The sequence below is a fragment of the Narcine bancroftii genome, chromosome 4 (genome assembly GCF_036971445.1).
Source record: "Narcine bancroftii isolate sNarBan1 chromosome 4, sNarBan1.hap1, whole genome shotgun sequence".
NCBI classification, from domain to species: Eukaryota; Metazoa; Chordata; class Chondrichthyes; order Torpediniformes; family Narcinidae; genus Narcine; species Narcine bancroftii.
The window spans coordinates 64,284,627-64,308,669 of NC_091472.1; the positions used below are offsets into that span (position 1 = coordinate 64,284,627).

General features: G+C 36.6%; 1 protein-coding gene across 9 annotated transcripts in view; it reads left to right on the forward strand.

Annotated features, from left to right (window-relative positions):
* The window catches only part of LOC138760632 (echinoderm microtubule-associated protein-like 6), a 371,242-nt gene that overhangs the window by 164,020 nt on the left and 183,179 nt on the right, over positions 1-24,043 (forward strand). For all 9 annotated transcript variants that reach the window (XR_011355764.1, XR_011355765.1, XM_069931442.1 and 6 more), the window contains one exon: positions 14,414-14,600. Coding sequence is in view for 7 of the 9 variants with exons in the window: in XM_069931442.1 (XP_069787543.1) it covers positions 14,414-14,600 (187 nt within the window). In the remaining 2 variants the exon portion in view is untranslated. The remainder of the gene's footprint in view (positions 1-14,413; positions 14,601-24,043) is intronic.

A 24,043-nucleotide genomic window follows, 5' to 3' on the forward strand; every position in this document is an offset into this window, starting at 1 on the left:
AGTTCACTAACCTTATTTCTAATACTGCGGCCATTCAGATAAAGTGCCCTTATGCTCTTTGTCCTTTTAATATCTAGTGACTTCTGTAACCTTTTCTTTTGATTTTTCTGCCCACTATTTTTCTTTGTAATTTTCTTAAGACTATCATTGACCCGAAAACTCACTGCACCATCTGATTTTTTACTTTTTCCTCCCAACATTACTTTTCCTGGCCATTACCTTATCTTCCCTACCCTTTTCCCTATCACTCTGGTTCCCATATCCCTGCCAAATTAGTTTAAACCTTGCCCCACTGCTGTACCAAACATACTTGCCAAAATGGTGACACCTTTTGGATTTAGGTGCAACCCGTCCCTCTTGTAAAGATCATGCCTTCCCCAAAAGAGATCCAAATGATCCAAGAAGCCAAATCCTTGCCTTGTACACCAGCACCTCAGCCACACGTTCATTTTCCTTATCCTTACATTCTTTTCATCACAGGTAGTAATCCCGAGATCACCACCCTAGCGTTCCTGTCTTTCAGCTTTCGTCCCAGCTCACTGTAATCCCTTTTCATTACCTCCTCCCTTTCCTCTGCTCTCTTTATATTTCTATCATATATCTTCAAAAGTATTGTGATCAGAACTGCATGAAGTACTCCAGCTGTGGCCCAACCAATATTTTTATAAAGTTGGAGCATAACCTCCCTGTATTTGCATTTAATGCTTCAACTAATGAAGGCAAGTATTTCAAATGCCACCTTCGCCATATTAACTGCTGGCATTGCCACATTCAAGTATCATTGGATTTGTACCCCAAGCTCCTTTTGTTACTCAATACTCCTCTGACCTGGTTTGGGGGGGGCACATTTTAACATTGTGTTAGACTTTTAAACGCTTCTCACTCCGAAAAAGTTCAAACAAAGGAGTTGCGCATGCGCAGAGCACAAAAAATTGAGGCAATATTGAGAAAAAGCCCAAGAAGCCTCCAGCTCCAGCAATCGGGATGAAGACCAAGAATTGTACTTAGAATAAAGAGTTTTGGCTAAAAAAAAATGAAAGAGACTTGTATATCTACAACTGAAATGAAGAAATATATTGATACTTTTCAACAATCTTTGGTGTAATTGACAATGGAAGTTAAAAAGTGATGAGAGTATAGTAGAAAATAAGAACTTTACAAAGAAGGTGGAAAGAATGGTGCTACAAGTGGATAAAAAATTTGAAGTTGTGGAAGAAAAAAAATTAAAGGGAACAAATTTGAAAATCAAAACCAGATCAAAAGCCATGCCCGATACTGGTCAAGTTACTTCATTATGAAGTGAGAGAAAAAAAATACTGGAACTGGTGGCGAAGCAAGTAAAAGAAAGATAATCACCATTAATTTATAATGGAAATAAGATCTTTTACCCTGATATAAGTTTTGATTTGTTGAAAAAAAGAAAATAATTCAATGCCGTTAAAAATGTGTTATGGAAGAAAGGTTATGCTTTTGTTTTAAGGTATCTGGCAGTATTGAAAGTTTTTGTTCCAGAGGGAAAAATAGGGGGCGTGGCAAGATGGCATAAGGATCAGACGTGCCTTCCAGTCCTCTCCCGACTCTTTGTTATTGTTTTGTCTAGAAATGCCCATTAAAACTTTTTTAAAGTTTAAAAATAGTTAGAGGTGTTAGGCTAATCCCTGATGGTACATTGAAGAAAAGTAAAAAAAAAATGGCAACAGATTGTCAAGAAACTACATTTTCCAGGACTTAAAGATTCCAAGCCTACCTGCACACGGGAAGCTGGACTACAGTGCGAGATGGACCCAGGGGAGGAGATCCGAGGTTCGGCAGCGGAGTCCAGTTCTTTGTCAGTAGGACTCTTTGAAGATGGCGCCCGGCAGCCCTTAGAACAAAGGGCTAGCCGGGCGCATGTGCGAGAATCAGCACTAGCTGTAAATATTATGAATGAACCTTTACTCCTACAACCAGCTGAGACGCTGTCTGCTGAAAATCCGACAGGGAGTGGAGATTTAACCTTGGATAAAGCACCAGTGCTGCAAGATGTACTATTAACAAAGGAGACTTTACTAAAACCCGATTTACAAGAAGTATTTGATAAAATATGGGGTAAGAATATCCCTAGCCACAGACCTCCAGATACTGCTGAGGAGGCTGTGGCAGGGGTTTCTACACGCAGCCAAACTATAAGAAAAACTGCTAAAGTTAAAATGAGGGAAGAAATAGAAGATCCTTCAGTGAAACAGAAACGGCGGGATCCTATTGTAGTTGAATCTATTCAAATGGATATGTATTTTCAGAATTTTGAAACCAAGATATATCTTACAATGACGCAATTATCCAGAGTTGTAGTTCAAACTAATACTGAGCTTAAGGTTTTTACGGAAACTATCACTAAACAGATGGCTGATTATGGAGCTTTCAAGCTTGAAGTGAAAGAAAAATTTGAAGATGTTGATCATGAAATGGATATAGTACAGGAACAAATGCAAGAAGTAAATAAAACAATTGAAGATTTACAAATTCAGAATAAGAATCTGATGAAAAAGGTTGATTATTTAGAAAATCAATCTAGACGGAATAATATAAAAATTATTGGTTTACCAGAAGATATGGAAGGACCGGATCCAAGAAAATTTTTTACTGAATGGATCCCGCAGGTGTTAGGACGGAATAAGTTCCCGGACGGTTTAATTTTGGAACGTGCCCATAGAGCTTTAAGAAGAAAGTCTTTTTCAGGACAAAATCCAAGATCGGTTTTGGTTCGTTGTTTAAATTATTGCGATAGAGAGACAATTTTGCGCACGGCTATAAGAAATGAACAACAAAGAAGATCCCCCTTGATGGTCGAAAATAATCGTGTTTTCTTTTATCCGGATTTGAGTCAAGAAGTTATGTTTCAACGGCGTGAATTTAATCCTGTGAAAGAAGTGTTATGGAGAAAAGGATATAAAGCAACATTTAGATATCCAGCAGTATTGAAGATTTTTCAAGATGGTTATCAACCTAAATTTTTTGATAATCCTAAGGAGGCTATGGATTTTGCTCAATCCTTGTCAATTACGCAATTTTAAGAAAGACGTAGTCCACCATGGTCTCCAAAGAGAGTGGAGACAGTAGAAGGAAGTCGATTTTCAAGAAGAAATGGAGATAAGGGAGATAAGAGAGATAAAATTGTTCAGAAAAATTTGGAGATGGAAGAAGGGAAATGATCCCCAAGAAGAGATGGAGATAAGGGTGGCCGTAGAGATTAAATTGATTAAAAGAAAATTCTGGAGATGGTTTTAGATAATGATTATGTTAATATGATATGGGGGTTGGGAGAGGGGGCTGGATGGGCAGTATTTTCCAGCAGTCATCAGCTACGTCTGAGTTATCTCACACCCATTTTTTTTTTGGGGAATTACCGCATTGTTTTTTTTGATTGTATTAAGAGAGGGTAAAGGGGTAAGAGTTGGGTTTTTTTTTCTAATTGTTGAAAGATATGTCAAAATTTAAGTTTGCTTCTCTTAATGTTCAGGGTTTGAATAATCCTATAAAGCGTAAGAAAGTACTTGCTTATTTAAAAAAATTTAAAGTAGATGTGGCCTTTTTACAGGAAACTCATTTGACAGATAAAGAACATTTGAAACTTAAGCGGGATTGGGTTGGAAAAGTCTTCTATTCTTCATTTAATTCAAAGGCAAAAGGAGTTGCGGTTTTGGTACATAAGAATTTACCGTTTCAATTGCAAGACGAGGAGAAAAATGGAGGAAGACGACTTAGTTGAACTGTATGATTTCTAATGATGCTTGGACTTTGATTGATGTTTATGCCCCAAATGTTGAAGACTCTGCTTTTATTACAGAAATATCTTTATTATTGGGACAAGCTAATTCCAATGTGATGATTGGGGGGGATTTAAATATGGTATTAGAACCGTTATTGGATAAGTATCCAAAGGTAATTAAGAAATCAAAGATGGCGATACATATGGCTAATATGATGAAAGATTTGAATTTAGTTGATATTTGGCGTAGATTTAATCTTACACAGAAAGACTTTTCTTTTTATTCTTCTCGACATAATTCTTTTTCAAGACTTGATTATTTTTTAATTTCGGCACATTTACAGGATAAAGTTATATCTGTGGATTATAAGGCAAGGTTAGTCTCAGATCATTCATTGTTATTATTGGAATATCAAAGTTCTCAAGTTACACAACATACTTTAAGATGGAGATTTAATACTATGTTACTACAAAAGCCAGAATTTATTGTTTATTTGAAAAAACAAATTGAGGATTTCATTGCTAATAATGTTCATTCTGTTTCTGATCAGTTTGTTTTGTGGGATGCAATGAAAGCTTTTTTACGAGGTCAAATTATCAGTTATGCATCTAAATTGAAGAAAGAGAGAGTTAGAGAAACTGAGGATTTGGAGAAGAAAATAACAATCTGTGAAAAAGAATTTCAAAAGAAAGCTACTGAATTTCAAAAGATCCAATTAACTAATTTAAAGTTGAAGTATAATAAGTTACAGTCATATCGATTTGAATGTCTGTTGAATCGTTCAAAAAATAAATTTTATGATGGGGTGAGAAAGCCCATAAAGTATTAGCTTGGCAATTAAAAAAAGAACAGTTATCTAGGATTATATCAGCTATTAGAAATAAATCGGGTATTACTTTTAGTCAAAAAGAAATTAATGATGAATTTTGTAATTTTTATAAAAAACTTTATTTGACTGAATGTAAAGAGATAAAAGAATATGCAATAGACTCTTTTTTGAAAAATATTAATTTACCACAGTTAACTCAAGAAGATAGACAGGAGTTAGATAAACCTTTTATGGATAATGAAATTGAAATGGCTATAAAAGATATGCCAAATGGAAAAGTGCCCGGTGGAGATGGTTTTTCTATTGAGTTCTATAAGACTTTTTATGTTGATATATCTTCCTTATTTAAGAATGTAATACAACAACTTTATGACACTTTTCATTTACCTGAGTCCTGTTCTAATGCTATAATTACAGTTATACCAAAAAAAGATAAAGACCCTTTATAGGTAGCTTCTTACCGTCCTATATCATTGTTAAATGTAGATTATAAAATAGTGGCTAAAGTTATGGCTAATAGGTTAGCTCAGTATTTACCAAAGATAATATATCGTGATCAAACAGGTTTTATTAAAAATAGGTATGCTTCGGATAATATTTTACGATTAATTACTTTAATAAATAGATCTAAATCTCAGAAGAATTATCCAATGGTGGTTTCATTGGATGCAGAAAAGGCATTTGATAGAGTAGAGTGGAAGTTTTTATTTAAAGTACTTGAGAAGTTTTCGTTTGGTCCCTCATTTATTGGTATGGTTAGGGCTTTGTATAATGGCCCGAAAGCTAGAGTTGTTACTAATGGTTTGCTTTCAGAATCTTTTAATTTAACAAGATCTACTAGACAAGGATGTCCATTATCACCCGCTTTGTTTGCTTTAGTTATTGAACCTTTAGCACAATTAATACATCAGAATGAAAGTATCAAAGGTATGAGAGTTTTGAATGAAGATTATAAAATAAATTTATTTGCGGATGATGTTTTGCTGTATTTGGTGGATCCTGATGTTTCTCTGCCAGCACTTCAAGATTCTTTAGAGATTTATGGTCAATTATCTGGTTATAAGGTTAATTGGACTAAAAGTGAAATTTTATCAATTAGTAAAGATGATTATTCAATGTTTAGAAATATTACGAATTTGAAGTGGACGAAACAAATTAAATATTTGGGAATTAATGTTAATACTGATTACCAAAACTTATATTCACTTAATTATCTTCCTTTAATGAAGAAGATTAAGGCAGATTTAGTTAAATGGAAAGATTTACCTTTGGGTTTATTAGGAAGAATTAATACTATAAAAATGAATATTTTTCCTCGTATACAATATTTATTCCAATCAATTCCCTGTTGTTTACAAAAAAGATTTTTTAAGGACTTATATAAGGTAATTAGGGATCTTTGGTGAAAGGAAAATTCCCTAGGGTGGCGTTGAAAAAATTGATGTGGGATTTTCAATTTGGAGGGTTACGACTACCTAATTTTCAATTTTATTATGAAGCAGCTCAATTTAGATTTCTTAGCGTATTAATGGCCACACAAGAAACGCCTAGTTGGGCACAGATAGAATTGGCAGTTATTTCTGAAAAATTTTCGAATGAATTTTTATTTTGATGGAATAAAAATTTGTTACGAACTTATGATGTACCAATATTGAAACATTTAATGAATTTATGGACAAGTAAATTACATAAAATGGGATTGAAAAATAAGTGGTCGGGAAGATTACCATTATTTAATAATCAACTTGTTCCTTTCACGGTATCTAATACTATTTTGAAACAATGGGAGGAGAAAGGAATACATAATTTATCTGATTGTTTTTTAGAAGGTTCTTTTGTTCTTTTGTAGAATTGCAAAAGAGATTTGATATAAGTGCTCATTCTATATTTGTGTATTATCAGTTAAGATCTTTTGTAAAACAGGTATGTGGTCGCCAAATGAATTTATTGTCTGAAACTGATTTTGAGAAATACGTACTCTCATTTCCAAAAAAGGGTTATATATCAGGCTTGTATCGTATTTTATTGGAATGTGAAAGTAAAATAGATTGAGCTAAAGATAAAATGAAATGGGAAAAAGATTTAAGCTTAACAATAACTGAAGAAGATTGGTCTGAAATTTGTCGTAACAGTGTTCGAAAATTGATCAATGCTAGATTGGCGATGATCAATTATAGTTTTATACATCAATTATATTTAACACCCGAAAAATTTAAAAAAATTGGTTTTAGTAAGTCAGATCTTTGTTTTCGTTGTGATCAGGTTTCTGGTACTTTTTTACATGCTGTTTGGTTGTGTGATCGGTTACAACAATTTTGGAAAGGTATTCAATCTGTATTTAATAATCTATATAATCTTCATATTGTATTAGACCCTGATATATTTTTATTAGGGAATATGCAACTGTTGATTGATTTAGAATTAGATAATTACCAGATTTCTTTTATTTATTTAGCGTTGGCAGTGGCTAAGAAATGTATAGCGATTACTTGGAAGAATAGAAATGTATTGTCTTTAGATAGGTGGTATTCAGAGATGAAGTTTTGTTTGGTCATGGAAAAAATATCATTTTCTATACAAGATAAGATGTCTTTTTATGAGTTAAAGTGGACTCCATTTATTGATTATATACAATTTAAATAAGTTTGAATTAATTATTTTTTTTTCATTTTTTAAAATTTTTAAAAAACTTTTCATTTATATATATTTTTTTCTATATATATGTTTTTTCTTTCCTTTTTTTAGTTTTTTTTATTAGTTGGCTTTTTTTTTGTTTTAAGTTTTTTTTGTTTGTTTTTGGGTTTTTTATATATAGTTTTATATAATAAAAATTTTGTGGACTAATAATTAATACTTAATTAATATATTTTTTTATATATATTGATTTTCTTTTTAAGATTTTTTAAAAAAATTTTTCTCTTATTATACTAACTATTAATTCTTCACTCTTTATTGTGGGGGTGGGGAGGGGGGGTTTCTTTTAGTCAGTTTTTAGTTGTCAGGGGGAGATTTTGAGATTGGTATTGTATTAATTATGTTACTTTGTATTTGTATTACTTCGTTTTGTATTTTTTTTGTATGTGAATTACTGACTTTCTTTATATGTTAAAATTAATAAATAAAGTTTCAGAGGGAAAATAGATTTTTTATGGAACCCAATGAGGCAAAGGTGTTTACAGATTCATTGCCTGAGAAAGAGAGCCAAGAGGGGAGTGATGGTTGAAGTGAGAGATGATGCAGAAGGATTACAACTTATGACATAGAGAAGGAAAGAGTATATGTTTAAAAAAAAATTTGAGAGAGAATTTTAGGAGGGAAAGTTCTTAACCTGAAAGATCCATAAATAAGTAAAAATTTGTAATTGGCAGAGATTGTATAGACCTAATGCAACAAGAGACAGTACAGTATTTTGAGAGAGTGAGTTGGGAGTGTAGGCCTAAATTCTATGGAGTCATGAGTGCAGGTGTGGTTTTGACTGCAAATCTTATAGATCAGTTTTTTAAGGACATATTAATAATGTACAGGGGCGGTTTCTATCTTTTTCTGTTTCTCTTTCTTTTTTTTGAATACACCTAAATATAACAAATATATTATGAAATATAATAGTGTTTTAAATGTGAGAGGGATAGGAGATGGATGGATGGTTAGTAGATTTAGTAAAATATCTGATACCTGAAAAATTGAATTTTATTAGTATTAACGTCAATGGGATACAGATTCAAATCAAGCGGAAGAAATTATTAGTATATATGAAAAAGACTAAAATAGATATTGCTTTTTTACAAGAAACACATTTGACAGAAAAATAACATGAAAAATTAAAAAGAGATTGGGTTGGAACTAATAGCATCATCATTTAATTCAAAAGCCAGAGGTACAGCAATACTGATAAATAAAAAATTACCAGTGAAAATACTAGATACAATTGTAGATGTAGCAGGAAGATATGGTATGGTAAATTGTCAGATTTATTAGGAACAATCGACCTTAATAAATGTATACACACCTAATGTAGATGACGGTAAATTTATACAAGATATCTTGATCCAACTATGAAATCCCAAGGGAAAAATTATATTAGAGGGAGATTTTAATTTTACTTTAGACCCTAAATTGGATAGGTCAGGAGATAAAATGATGAAAAATATAGTAGCTAAAATAGCAATAGATTTAATGAAAGATATGGGTTTAATAGATATTTGGGGAAGAATTCACCTGTGAAAGAAATTATTCTTTTTATTCTTTTCAATATAAAACATGTTCATGAATAGAAATGTTTTTAATTTCTACACAATTTCAATATAAAGTACAAAAGGTTGAGTATCAAGTGCAAGTTCTATCAGATCATTCACCTTTAATTTTGTAGGAAGAAAAACAAAAGATAAGTTACAAATAGAGGTTAAATACAACATTATTGAAGAAAAAAGAATTTTGTGATTTCATGAGACAACAGATAAAAAAATTTCTTGAAACTAATAATGATTCAGTAACAAGCAAGTTTATGATATGGGATTCTATGAAGGCATATTTAAGAGGCCAAATAATAAATTGTACTTCAAAAGTAAAGAAAGAACATATGGAAGAGGTGGATCAGTTAGAAAAAGAAATAATGAAACTGGAGAAAAAAATACAAGTGCAAAAAATGAGGAGAAAAGAATATTGTTAGAATTTTTAAAAATTTAGATTTAATACAATGCAAACTTGTAGAATGGAGAGGTATATAATAAGATCGTGACAAAAATATTATGAATTAGGTGAAAAGGCTCAAAGTATAAACATGGCAATTAAAGATAGAACAAGTTTCTAGAACAATAACTGCTACTAAGAAACGTTCTGGTCAGGTTTATAAAATGCATGAGATAAATGATAATTTTAAGGAATTTTATGCTCAACTTTATCATTCAGAATCTTTGAAAGATGATAATAAAATATAAGAGTATTTGAGACAAGTTAAATTATATGTGTTAAATTAAGATGAAAAGTTAAGATTGTCATTACAGAATAATAAAGCACCAGGGGAAGATGGTTTTCCACCAGAATTTTATGAAGATTTTAAGGAGTTATTAACACTTGTATTAATGGGGGTATTAGACCAAATGAGAAGAGTACATGACCTACCAGAATCTTTTAAAACAGCGTTAAAACTTCCCAACAGATTATTGGAATTCAATTGCCTACCATCAAAAACATCGATAGGGAATGATGTCTGGACAGGGAGAGAAACATTATCAATGATGCAACACACCCAAAACACAGGCTATTCATTCTTCTCCCATCAGGCAGACGCTACAGGAGCCTTCAATCGTGCACCAGCAGGCTCAAAAAGATCTTTTTTTAAAATGAATCTGTGACTATGTTGAATCCTGAATCATGGCATTGAGTGGTACTGCACTCCTATTGTAAAATCAATACTTTTTAACTGTTCATTGTAGAATAGTGTTGTTGGTTTTAATTGCACATTTCATTGTAACTTCTGGTCGATGCTGATTCTATTTCATTGGTTGGTTTACTAGTATAATGGCAATAAAGCGAACCACCAGTCATCATCATCATCATCATATGTAATGGTTCCAAAAAGATTTTCTCAATTGATGTTCTCAGCCCATTTGACCGATATCAGAGTGATATCACTCTGTAGCCTAAGACTACCCTCCACACCATCAACAACTCCAGCAGTCTTGTGTTGTCTAGAAACTTACTGATTATGCCTCTTACATTCATATCTAAATCACTCAAGTGTATGACAAACTGCAATGCTACTATTCCTCACTTTCTCTCCTGACCCTTGCCCTTCCCCTTCTTGGTCTTTTCCTTTCTTTTGTATTTCTCCTAACTTTTTCTTTTCCCTAGTTTTGCCTGCTTCCTAGCCTTTTTCTTTCCATTGCTTCCTTTCTGGCCCTTTTCCTTGCTTTGCACCATAACTCTTTACTCCATGCTGAATGCTGTGTGTTTTCAGCATTTTTCTGGGATTAGATGCCAAAGGAATTTAAGAAGGAATAATGTGGTTGAAAACCAGAAGAACAAATTTGTAAGGAGATAGCATATATGTGTAATAAACATAAGGTAGTGATCATGGGAGATTTTAACTTCCCTCACATTGATTGGGATACCCATACAGTAAAAGGGTTGGATGGGCTAGAGTTTGTCAAATGTGTACAAGATAGTTTTCTAAATCAATACGTAGAGGTACCGACTCGGGACGATGTAATACTGGATCTCCTGTTTGGGAACGAGATAGGTCAGGTGTCTGAGTTTAATGTTGGAGAACAAATTGGGTCTAGTGATCACAACTCTATTAGTTTTAGGGTAGTTTTAGCGAAGAGCAAAGAAGGGCCTAAAGTTGAGGTTCTGGATTGGAGAAAAGCAAATTTCAAAAGAATAAGAATGGATTTGGGGAGTATTGAATGGGACATGATTTTTTCAAGAAAGGATGTAAATGAAAAATGGAGAATATTCAAAGAAGAAATTTTGAGAGTACAGAATAGATATGTCCCAGTGAGGATCAAAGGAAAGGCTGGAAGTCATAGGGAGCCTTGGTTTTCGAGGAATATTAGAAATTTGGTTAGGAGAAAGAGGGAGGTATACAGGAGGTATAAACAGCAGGGTGCTGAAAAATTGAAAGAGGACTACAAGGATTGTAGAAAAAATCTTAAAGAAATTAGAAAGGCCAAAAAGAGGCACGAAGAAGCTTTGGCAGGCAGAGTAAGAATAAATCCAAAGGGTTTCTATAGGTACATTAAAAGTAAAAGATTAGTGAGGGATAGAATTGGACCCCTTGTAGATAGGGAGGGTAGGCTATGTGAGAAGTCAGAGGAGACGGGGGAAATTTTAAATGATTTCTTTTCCTCGGTATTCATTAGGGGAAAAAAATATTGTACCAGAAAGTAAAGAAAATTAGTGGGGAGGTTATGAATCATATAAGGATAACTGAGGAGGTAGTGATGGCAGTGTTAAAAAAGATAAAGGTGGACAAATCTCCAGGTCCGGACAAAGTATTCCCGAGGACACTCGGGGAGACTAGTGTACAGATAATGGGGCCATTAACAGAGATATTTAGGATGTAACTGGTCACGGGGGCAGTGCCAGAGGATTGGAGGGTGGCTCATGTTGTTCCGCTGTGTAAGAAAGGGTCCAAATATAAGCCTGGAAATTATAGACCTGTGAGTCTGACATCTATGGTGGGTAAGTTAATGGAAAGTGTTCTGAGGGATGGCATTTACATATATTTGGAAGAACAGTTAGTAGTCAGCAAGGTTTTGTCAGGGGTAGATCATGCTTAACAAACCTTAGAGTTTTTCGAGGGGGTTACGAAAATGATTGAGGAAGGGAAGGCTGTGGATGTTGTCTATTTAGACTTTAGTAAATCTTTGACAAAGTTCCCCACAGGAGGTTAGAAAAAAAGGAGGAGGCATTAGGTATAAATAAGGAAGTAGTGAAATAGATTCAGCAATGGTTGGATGGGAGGTGTCAGAGAGAAGTGGTAGAAAATTGTTTGTCAAATTGGAGGCCGGTGACTAGTGGAGTTCCTCAGGGATCGGTCCTGGGTCCACTATTGTTTGTTATATATATTAACGATCTGGAAGAAGGGGTGGTGAATTGGATAAGTAAGTTTGCAGATGATACAAAGATTGGTGGTATTGTGGACAGTGAGGAAGATTACCATAGCTTAAAAAGAGATATAGGAAAGCTAGAGGAGTGGGCTGAGAAATGGCTGATGGAATTTAATACGGATAAGTGTGAAGTGTTGCATTTTGGAAAGGCAAATCTAAATAGGTCATATACATTGAATGGTAGACAATTGAGGAGTGCAGAGCAACAAAGGGATTTAGGAGTTATGGTAAATAGTACCCTCAAAGTTGATACTCAGGTAGATAGAGTGGTGAAGAAGGCATCTGGAATGTGGGCCTTCATAAATCGGAGTATTGAATTCAAGAGTTGGGATGTTATGATTAAATTGTACAAAGCATTGGTGAGGCCAAATGTGGAGTACTGTGTGCAGTTTTGGTCACCAAATTATAGGAAGGATATAAACAAAATAGAGAGAGTGCAGAGAAGGTTCACGAGAACGTTGACAGGATGTCAGGGTTTGAGTTACAGAGAAAGGTTGAGCAGCCTGGGGCTTTTTTCTCTGGAGTGTAGAAGATTGAGGGGGGATTTGATGGAGGTTTTAAAAGGGACAGAGAGAGTCAACGTGGATAGGCTTTTTCAATTAAGAGTGGGGTATATTCAAACCAGAGGCCATGGTTTGAGATTGCAGGGGGAAAATTATAAGGGGAACATAAGGGGAAATTTCTTCACCAAAGGGTGGTTGGGATGTGGAATAAGCTTCTGGCAGAGGTGGTTGAAGCAGGAACGTTATTTACATTTAAGGAAAGACTGGATACATGGAGGGGAGAGGATTGGAGGGGTATGGACCAGGTGCTGGTCAGTGGGACTAGGAGGGTGGGGATTTGTTCTGGCATGGACCAGTAGGGCCAAACTGGCCTGTTCTGTGCTGTATATGGTTATATAGGTCAGTTGGTTAAGGTAATTGGGAAAAGAACCAGAGACTAAATAACTTTACATTCAGAGATGTTGCATGTCATGTCTAAACTAGAACATAATGAAATCTGATTCAAAGTAATAGTTTTCAGAAATAATTTGGAACATAGACGGTTGAGAGGGGATTTGATAGAGGTATTTAAAATTATGAAGGGACTAGATGTGAGTAGACTCTTTCCCCTGAGAGAAGGGGAGGTTGGAACAAGAGGGCATAAGTTAAGGGTAAGGGGGAAAAACTTTTGGAGAAATGTTAGAGGATGCTTCTTCACCCAGAGAGTGGTGGCAGAATGGAATGATCTTTCAGAGGAGATAGTTGCAGCAGGGACCTTTCTGTTATTAAGAGAAGGTTGGATGGGTACGTGGATATGAGGGGGTTAGAGGGTTATGGGGGCAGAGTGGGAAGGGGGAACTAGTGGAGTTGTTCAATTAAACCGGCACGGAATCAAAGGGCCAATATGGCCTGTTTCCGCGCTGTAAACTGTTTTATGGTTATAAATATTTAAAGCTCAATTCAAGTTTGTTTTTTGTGTCAAGGTGCAGTGAGAAAGTTTGCTTTGTGAGCAGTCTAGTTAGACATTCATAGCATGGCAAGTAAAGGATAGTATGGAAGTTCAGAGTTGCAGGGAAATTAATACAGACTAAAGGAAACATAATTTTAGTAGTGTGAGGTTCATTAAGGAGCCTTATAATAGAAGGAAAGAAACTGTCCTTGAATGTGGCGGTGCATGATCTCATGAATATCTTTTTGTTGGGAGGAGAGTGAAGAGGCTAGGGTGGAATGATACTTTTAATATGTTGGCCATTTTTCCAAGGCAGCAGGAAAAACGTATAAAGTCAATGGAGAGGAGGGATGTACATATGATGATCTGAGCTGTGTTCACAGCTCTGCAGTTTCTTTCAGTCTTCATCCCATACAATGCAGAGGTGCACCCTGACAAGATTCTTTCAATTGTACATCTGAAAAAATAGTTGAGAGACGAAAGTGACATGCCAAATTTCCTCCAATGATGTGGGCAAACCTAGATAGGTCACTGGAGATGTTTACTCTAAGGAACTTGAAGCTGTCTTCTATTTCCACCTCATTGCCATTGATGCGGACAGAGAGGTGTGCTCCACCCACTTCATGGTCTAAAGGGGAGGGGGGAGGAAATGCAATGAATAATAAATCCATATTTGCAGAGATAGTATTGATGTGTTCAGCACTGGAAATTTTTAACTATTTAAAAAAAAAATTACTGTAACGTTATTTAGTAATTACAGTTTGTAAGCTTGTCCTGTATTTTGTGTCCTTAAGGTACAGAGGATATGATTGTCGAAATAATCTCTACTATACCCAAGCCACTGAAGTAGTCTACCACGTTGCTGCTGTTGCCATTGTTTACAACCGTCAACACCATACACAGAGATTCTATCTTGGACATGATGATGATATTCTCAGTCTCGTCATTCATCCAATAAAGGACTATGTGGCGACTGGGCAGGTACCATATTTAAAAATACTAGTTTACCATTGGAATGTCATGGTTGTCAGGAGGTATTTTGCACAGCTTGTCAAAACTATTTGCTCATGAAGATGTGTTTTCAGAATAATGTCATTGAATTGAGATGTTTTTGGGTGTAAATGATGGTCATTCAACACAAATTCTCAATTTAAGAAGTTCTGGGTATGGATTCAAGCTCCAGTGGAAAGAAGACATGGCACACAGATCATTATTCATTATGTTACTCATTTGGGGCTTTAGCAGCTGAAATTCAGTTCAATTTTTGCTTTAGCAACTGAAATTCAGTTCAATTTTTGCATCTGGAATATGATTGGGTATTTAAAGAAAACTATTAGTTATAAATTATTCAGTGTCCTACAGGAAGATTAGCCCACCGCTGCATTGTGTTCTGGATACCTTTTTGGCCAGGTTGTTAAATGCTAGAAAATTCACTATTATCGAAGGCCCAATGTTAGACACTAATTAGATAGCCTTGCACCAAGTTTCATGCTGCACAATGCAAAAATCTACAAAGAAAAATTGTCGATGTCTGTAAAGTTGTCTGGGGAAATGGATAGAGTCATAGAAAAGATTATTCAACATTTCAACAATGGTTCGGTAGGCCTCCACTTGGTGAACCGAGTCAAGGAGTAATTCTGAAGTTGTGATTGGTGATTCAGTGGGATGAAAATTTGTCAGGAATAAGAGGCAAACAATATGCCACTTGAAGTGATAGCTGCACTTGAATCTGGGTCATGCTGGATTTGGGTGTTTCTAGTTGGTGTGGTGATCAGTGAGTTGAGGGATTGACTAAATCCAGTGAGTCATGGGTGATCATCAAGAGAAGGGTTTCAGGAGGGATGCTTCTGAATTTGATTGGCAATGAGCTCAAAGAGAAGAGATCAGAAATCATACATTTGGGCTTGGACAGTCACACATTTATGCAGTGTGCCTTTGATGGCTGCATGGGTCTCTGAGATTTCCATGGTTTTGAGCAAAGTATATTGTTATTTATCTAGTTGTCTTTTAACATGAGTGATATTAATCCTGATTATGCCACATATGCTGGAGCGTAAATGTACATGGAGACTCCAAGAAAGGAGAAGCACATAAGCTTGAGCCTGTAAACCCAACATCCCAAGAGCATGCAGGAAGCTAAGGTCCTCTCTCCAGCTGTTGAAACTATTCAAAGAATAAAATTTAAAAGATTTGTGGACATAGATCAGTCATTGATCTGAAACGACCTGGAACTATGCTATATAACCAGTTTTATGCACCTACATTAGGGAACTCATTAATGTGTTTATGTTCTTTGAAATAGGATTTTTATCTCCTTTGGTGGAGACCATCAAATGGGGATGACTCTCCTTAAGATTACTTCACTCAACCATGCAATATCCCAGATACAATGCCAAAATATGTCTGTGTGTTTGACAAGATGTGGTAGAACGTCCAGCAATCACTTTGGCAAGCTATTACCAATACGTACACAATCAATGCTCAATCGGTTTGCTCAAAGGTGACCATGATAGATGTGCACTTTTTATTAAAGGATGGAAAATTTCTTTTTTTTTTGTTGTTTTTTTTTAATTTTTTTTATTTTTCACACCATAAATCACATTAGCCATGATATACACTATTTCTTTTTCACACATATACAGTGACTTTTTCTCCCACCCCCCATTTCCTCCCAAACCACCCCCCCACCCCCCCCTCTCATCCATTTTAGGTATGCAATCTAGGTTGCATTAAGCCAGTCAGACAATGTTGTCATTCAACAAAATTACACCAGAAATTCTACTGAGTCCATTCTTTTCTTTCCTTCTCCTTCCATCAACTTAGGTAATGTTTGTCCCCGGTAGGTTTTCGCTATTGTATTTAATGTAAGGCTCCTATACTTGTTTGAATATTTCAATATTATTTTTTAACCTATATGTTATTTTTTCTAATGGAATACATTTATTCATTTAAATTTAGTAGTTTCTTCCTTTTAATTTGGTTATGTATTCCATTAATATTTAAAGACATATAGTTCAGCGTAGCCCTTTTATATTTTGTTTATCTTCTCTTTCCGTTTTTCCATCATTACCTTTCCTCCTTTTCCATTTCTGTTTTCTTATTTTCAACTCTTTATAAGACAACATTCCTACAACATCCAACATTTTCCTTATTCTCCTATTTCTATCTTATTTATCCCCAATCTCCCCTTCACCTCCTGAGTTGTCCTTTATCCCTTGTCGGACAACCACATCTCCCCTCTCCATTTGGATTTGCGAATCCACTCGCAAGCGTCAACTGATTTTGCAGTGACCGCTATTTCCCCCCACCCCGCCTCCCCCAGAAAAGATTTCACTTTTCATATGTCACAAAGGTCACTCTTTTAATTCCCTCCTTATTCTCTCTATTCCATTACCTTCCCTTATTAATTCTTGTCTATACTATCTATATTTTCCTCTAAGTACAGATACATTCATGTATGCTCATTGTCTCTATTCACTCTTATACCTCTTTACCCGCATACATATCAATCGTGATCATTTTTACTCTCATTACCCGTCTTCATCCCTCAGTCTATTTTTGTCTTTACCCACATACATATCAATCGTGATCATTTTAACTCTCATTACCCGTCTTCCTCCCTCAGTCTATTTTTGTAATTGTTCTGCAAATTTTCGTGCTTCTTCTGGATCCGAGAATAGTCTGTTTTGTTGTCCTGGAATAAATATTTTCAATACCGCTGGATGCTTTAGTATAAATTTATACCCTTTCTTCCATAAAATCGCCTTTGCTGTATTGAACTCTTTTCTCTTCTTTAGGAGTTCAAAACTTATATCTGGATAAATGAAGATTTTTTGCCCTTTATACTCCAGTGGTTTGTTGCCCTCTCTTACTTTTTCCATTGTCTTCTCCAGTACCTTTTCTCTTGTAGTATATCTTAGGAATTTTACTACAATAGATCTTGGTTTTTGTTGTGGTTGTGGTTTAGAGGCCAATACTCTATGTGCCCTTTCTATTTCCATTTCTTGCTGTAGTTCTGGACATCCTAGAGTCTTAGGGATCCACTCTTTTATAAACTCCCTCATATTCTTGCCTTCTTCATCTTCCTTAAGACCCACTATCTTTATGTTATTTCTTCTGTTATGGTTTTCCATTGTATCTATTTTTTGAGCTAGTAGTTCTTGTGTCTCTTTAGTTTTTTTATTAGATTTCTCCAATTTCTTTTTTAAGTCTTCTACCTCCATTTCTGCTGCTACTGCCCGCTCTTCCATCTTGTCCATTTTCTTTCCCATTTCTGTTAAGGTCATCTCCATTTTATTTATTTTCTCTTCTGTGTTGTTTATTCTTTTTCTTAAATCCTTAAATTCCTGTGTTTGCCATTCTTTAAATGACTCCATGTATCCTTTAATAAGAGCAAGTATATCCTTTACCTTGCCTTTCTTTTCTTCTTCTATTTCCCTGTACACTTCCTCTTCTTCTTCCTCTGGGTTGGCCATCTGTTGTTTCTTTGGTGCCCTTTCCTCCTCTTCTTTCTTGTTTCTATTGTCTTCTGTGTTCTCTTCTTGCTGCAGGTGTTCTGCAGCTGTCATTGCCGGCTGTGGAGATCGACTCCCCAGCTGGTCCCCCCTCCCGTCGGTGTGTTTTTTTTCATTCGCATCGCGCATGCGCGAAGTATCGCGCATGCGCGGTTGCGCACTTTTACTCGGCTCTGCGAGCCATTTTTGTAGTCCATTATTTACCGACCTGAGGGAGCGGGTTTCTCTCTCCGCAGCGGGCCTCTTCGGACAGGTAAGGCCTTCACCTTTTTCCTCCTTTGTCTTCTCTTCCTCTCTTCTTACCGTTGCTTTCGATTTTTCTTTTTTTGTCCCCATCTTCTTTCCACCTTTATACTCACTTTTCTGTAACTTTTATTTCTGTGCCTTTGTGTTTTCTTTTGTTTTTCCCAACTTTTCTGGAGAGGGCTGGAGTTCACCGTCCGGCCACTACTCCATCGCGTGACTCCTCCCAGGATGGAAAATTTCTCAAGGAGTTATGAAATTGTGACAAAACTACAGAAAGGCATTGATTCCTTATATTGAATAAATTATCTACATGTAAGATTCATACAGTCCTGATTGTTCTAACTGTGCAAAAGTATAAATGAAGGTAGCGTTCTTGGTTGTTCTCATGAGGATTTCCTTTTGTCAAATGGAGAAATCATTAGGCATGAGCCTAATTTATACTTTAGGCTATCAAAGTACTGTTCAAGGTATGAATTACTCTCTCAACATATAAATTAGCTGGGGAAAACATCAAACCTGAGGACTAGGAGTCACTTAGAATTCAACAAAGGGAGACAAATGTGTCTAAATAGAAGAGGGAAAATGGACTATGGGAACATACAATGCCCTCTATAATGTTTGGGACAAAGACATTTTTTCTTTATTTGCCTTTGTGCTCCACAGTTTTAAATTTGTCATCAAACAATTCACATGTAATTAAAATGGACTTTTCAGATTTTATTCAAGGTTATTTGTATACATTTTGGTTTGACCATGTAGAAATTACAGCACTTTTTTGTACATAGTCCCCTCACTTCAGGGCATAATAATGTTTGGGACATTTGGCTTCACAAGTGTTTGTGAGTACTTGGGTACATATGGTCCGCAATTTACGATGGTCCGACACAAATTTCTGAAGTTACGATGGTTTGAATCCGTACTTTCAATATTGAGTTCTGATGTGTCCCCAAGCTTGCAATATGCAGCAAGCTATTTTTCTGCGATTCTGCATGATGGCAGCATCCCGTGAGAGAAGGATACAGCATACTCTCTCACGGTACTGACTCAACCATGCTCACGGTCTCTATATTCAACATTCAGCATGGTGTATTCAACATTTAATTATAAAAATGGTAGGTGCAGTATTCTTTTTTGTGTTACGATTTTCTCGACTTACGATGGGAGTGCCAGAATCCAATCCCATTGTAAGTAGAGGGGCACTGTATGTTTAATTCCTTCATTGGTGCAGATATAATAGAACTAGGGTTGCTTCAAAGCTTTTGATCACCTTTGAAGATTGCAATTGCCATTTTTCTACATGAGGACCAGAGTTGTGCCAATGCAACTCAAAGAAGCCATTATGAGGCTGAAAGACAGGAATAAAACAGTAAGAGACATCACCCAAACCTTAGGATTACTAAAATCAACAGTTTTAAACATCATTAAGAAGAAAGAATGTACTGGTGAGCTCAGTAATCAGATAGGGACTGGTATTCTAAGGAAGACTGCCACTGTTTATGACAAAAGAATTCTCATCATAATGAATAAAAATCACAAAACGTATGTCTGATAGGTCAGAAATATTATTTGGGAGACAGTTGTGAATATATCAATAACTACTGTCCTCAAAAACTTCATGAGCAGAAACACAGACTATGCTGCAAGATGCAAACCACTAGTGAGCTACAGAAAGGATGGCCTAATACAGTTTGCCAAGAAATATTTTTAAAAAGCCTGGAAAATTCTGAAAAAAAGATCCTGTGTCCAGATGAAACCAAGATTAATCTGTATGAGAGAGATGGCATGAGCAAAGTGTGGAGGATAAAAGAATGGCCCAAAATCTGAAGCATACCACCTCTGCCATGGTTTGCATCTTGTAGTGTGCCTCTGTAATTTAAATTTTTTTTAGAAATACAACATGATAACAGTCCCTTTCAGCCCATGAGTACATCCCACCCAATTATGCCCAATTGACCTACACCCTGATATATTTTTGAATGTGGGAAGAAACTGGATCCCCTGGAGAAAATCCACGCAGACACGGGAAAAATGTACAAATTCCTTACAGACTGCATGAGATTCGAACTTCATTCCTGATCACTGGCACTGTAACAGTGTTGTGCTAAACATACCTCAGAAGACTTCTATTCATTAAGTCTTCTGAGGAGAGTAGTCATTGACACATCCTCACCTGCCTCCTGAAGAACTTTTTTCTGATCTGTCTGACACATGTTTGGGGATTTTTCTTCATTATGGTGAGAATTATTCTGCTATCAGCAGTGGAAGTCTTCCTTGGAATACCAGTCACTTTGCAATTACAGAGCTCACCAGTACACTACTTCTTTTTAATGATGTTCCAAATTGTTGATTGTGGTGATCGTAAGGTTTGGGTGATGTCCCTTACTGTTTTATTCTTGTTTTTCAGCCTCTCAATGGCTTCTTTGACTTTCTTTGGCATGGTAGAGGGTTGTATAAAAAGAGGCAATGAGTTAGCAGAGTCGGTGTCAGGACAAATCTAATCACAAGACATTAGGGTAATAGTTGAGGGGTGGGGGGCACTGACTTTTTGGTGGTGTTGGACTGCTTGGTTGGGGGATGGCGGTGGCAGCAGCATCGGACCGGGATGGGGTGAGATTGTGGCGAGAGCGTCAGACTGGATGGGTGGGGGCACAAAAGCTCATTTTGGGGGGGGCATGGCCCATGGATTGCCCTCCAACCAAGATGCTGACAAATGGTACACCAACAATAACCTCGCACTCAATGTCACCAAAATCAGGGAGCTGATTGTTGACTTCAGGAAAGGAAAACTGACGTGTATGATCCAATGATCATTGGAGATCAGAAATGGAGGGGATGAGCATATTTAGGTTCTTGAGAGTCATTAACTTGGAGGATATCACACTATTGGCATCATGAAGAAAGCACATCAGTGCCTTTACTTAATCAGGAGCATGCGGAGGTTTGGTATGACATCGAAAACCCTGGCAAATTCCTACAGATGTGTGGTGGGAAGTGTGCTGACTGGCTGCATCGTGGTCTGGTATGAGACACCAATACCCCTGAGTGTAAAGCCCTCCAAAAAGTAGGGGACACAGCCCAGGACATCACAGGCAAACCCCTTCCCACTATCAAAAACATCTATGGGGAATGCTGCTGTCAGAGAGCAGCAGCAATCATCAAAGATCCGCACCACCCAGCGCACACTTTGTTCTCAATGCTACCATCAGGAAAGAGGTACAGGTGGTGCAAGACTCACACCACCATGTTCCAGAACAGCTGCTACCCTCCACCATCAGACTCCTCAACAACAAACTCAATCAGGGACCCATTTAAAAACTTACATTTTCACTTTATTGTTTGTTTTGTTGCTCCTTTCTGTATTGCACAATCAATTGTTTACATTTGTTTATTTGTTTACATGTGTACATTGTGTGCAGTTTTTTTTTGCACTACCAATAAATGGTATTTCTGCCTGGCCCGTAGGAAAAGTATCTCAGGGTTGTATGTGATGTCATGCATGTGCTCTGACAATAAATCTGAAATCTGATAAAAGTCTGCAGACACTGTGATTTTAGAAAAACACAAAAATGCTGGAGAAACTCAAAAATATCGCAGGGTCCATCGGAGGTAAAGATAAATAACCAACTTTCCGGGCCTGCGCCCTTCTTCAATGTAAGCGCTTGGGTACCTTGAAGGACATTGATTATTAACTTTACCTCCTATGGACTATGCAAGACCTGCTGAGTTCCTCCAGCATTTTTTTGTTTTACAAGATAATCATAACTGTACACTAATTTAAGCAAATTAATGAGCCCTGATCCAAAGGTACAAATCCAGAGTGCAGAGGATGTTGGAAAATGATCATTGATGCATCCATTGTTTCTGTGATGGAGACCATCAGTTAGTTTCCCATTTCCTTGTTCTTGATTATAAAATCACTGATACTGACTGCAAGGAACCCATTTATATAAACTGTTTTAGTTACAGTGCTCTCCATAATATTTGGGGCAAAAAGACTTTTTTTCTTTTTGTCTCTGTGCTCCACAGTTTTAAATTTGTAATCAAACAATTCACATGTAATTGAAGTTCACGTTCCAGATTTTATTCAAGGTAAGAATGCAGCACTGTGGTGCTCCTGTACTGATGGAGAGTGTGGAAGAAATTTTTTTACTAATCCATATTGATTGTGATCTACATGAACAAATCAAGGATCCAATTACACAGTGGGATGTTGAGCCCCAGGTCTTGGATTTTGCTGATCAGTTTTGAGGGCATGAAGGTGTTAAATGCCAAATTGTAGTCAATAAAGAGCATCCTGATGCATGCATCTTTGCTGTCCAGGTGTTCCAGGGCTTTATGTAGAGCCACTGAGATGGCATTCGTCGTAGACCTGTTGCTACAATAGGCGATTTGGAGAACATCCATGTTGCCACTCAGTCAGGCACTGATATCAGAATTCAGAATCAAAATTTATTGTCATGAACAAGTCATGAAATTTGGAATTTTGCAGCAGCGTCATATAAACTAAATTACAACAATAAATTTTTTAAAAGTGTCTTTGGTTCATTGATTATTTAGGAATCTGATGGCAGTAGGGAACAAGCTGTCCTTGTGCTGTTGAGTGCTCATCTTTAGGCTCCTGTACCTTTCTCCTAATGGTGTCAGAGTGAAGAGGCCATGACCTGGGTGGTGGGGGGTCTTTGAGGATAGAGGCTCCCTTTTAAGGCTCTGACTCTTGTAGATGTCTTTGATGGAGTGAAATCTGGTGCTTGTGATGTCACAGGCCAAGTTAATAACCCTCTGGAGTTTATTCTTGTCCTGAGAATTGGCACCTCCATACCAGACAGTGATACAACCAGCCAGAATGCTCTCCTCAATACACCTGTAGAAGTTTATGAGAACCTTCAGTTACATAATGAATCTCCTCAAACACCTCACAATGTTTAGCCACTAGCGAGCCTTCTTCATGATTGCATCAACATGGAGGCTTCAGGACAAATCCTCAGAAATGTTCACACCCAGGAATTTCAAGGACTGGGTCGTGTTCCCCTGATATCCATAATCATCTCCTTGGTTTTGCTAACCTTGAGCACAAGGTTGTTAGTATGGCACCACTTAGTAAGCTGATCTATCTCCCTCCTGTATACTTCCTCATTTCCACTTGTGATCCTGCTGACAACTGGGTGTCATCGGTAAAATTGTCAATAGTATTGGAATTATGCCTGGCCATGCAGACATGGGTGAATAATGAGTAGATCAGTGGGTTAAGCATGCATCTTAAAGTGCACCTGTGTTGATAATCAGTGAGGAGGAGACATTGTTTCCAATTCATACTTACTGTGGTCTTTTGATGAGGAAGTCAAGAATCCCTTGCAGAGAGGGAGAGCAGAGGCCCATTGTTTGGAGTTTATTGACCAGCACTGAGTGAATAATGGTGTTTAAGGCTGAGATGTAGTCGATGAAGAGCAACCGTATGTACGAGTTGCTGTTTTTGAGGTGAACCAGAGCTTAGTGGAGAGCCAGCGATATTGTGTCTGCTATAAAGCAATAGTGATGATAGGTAAATTGCAGTGGATCCAAACCTTTGCTTAGGTATGTGTTAATTCTGGCCATGATCAGCCTCTCAAAGCATTTGATCACAGTGTGAAAGTCATTGAGACAGTTCACACTACTCTTCTTGGACAC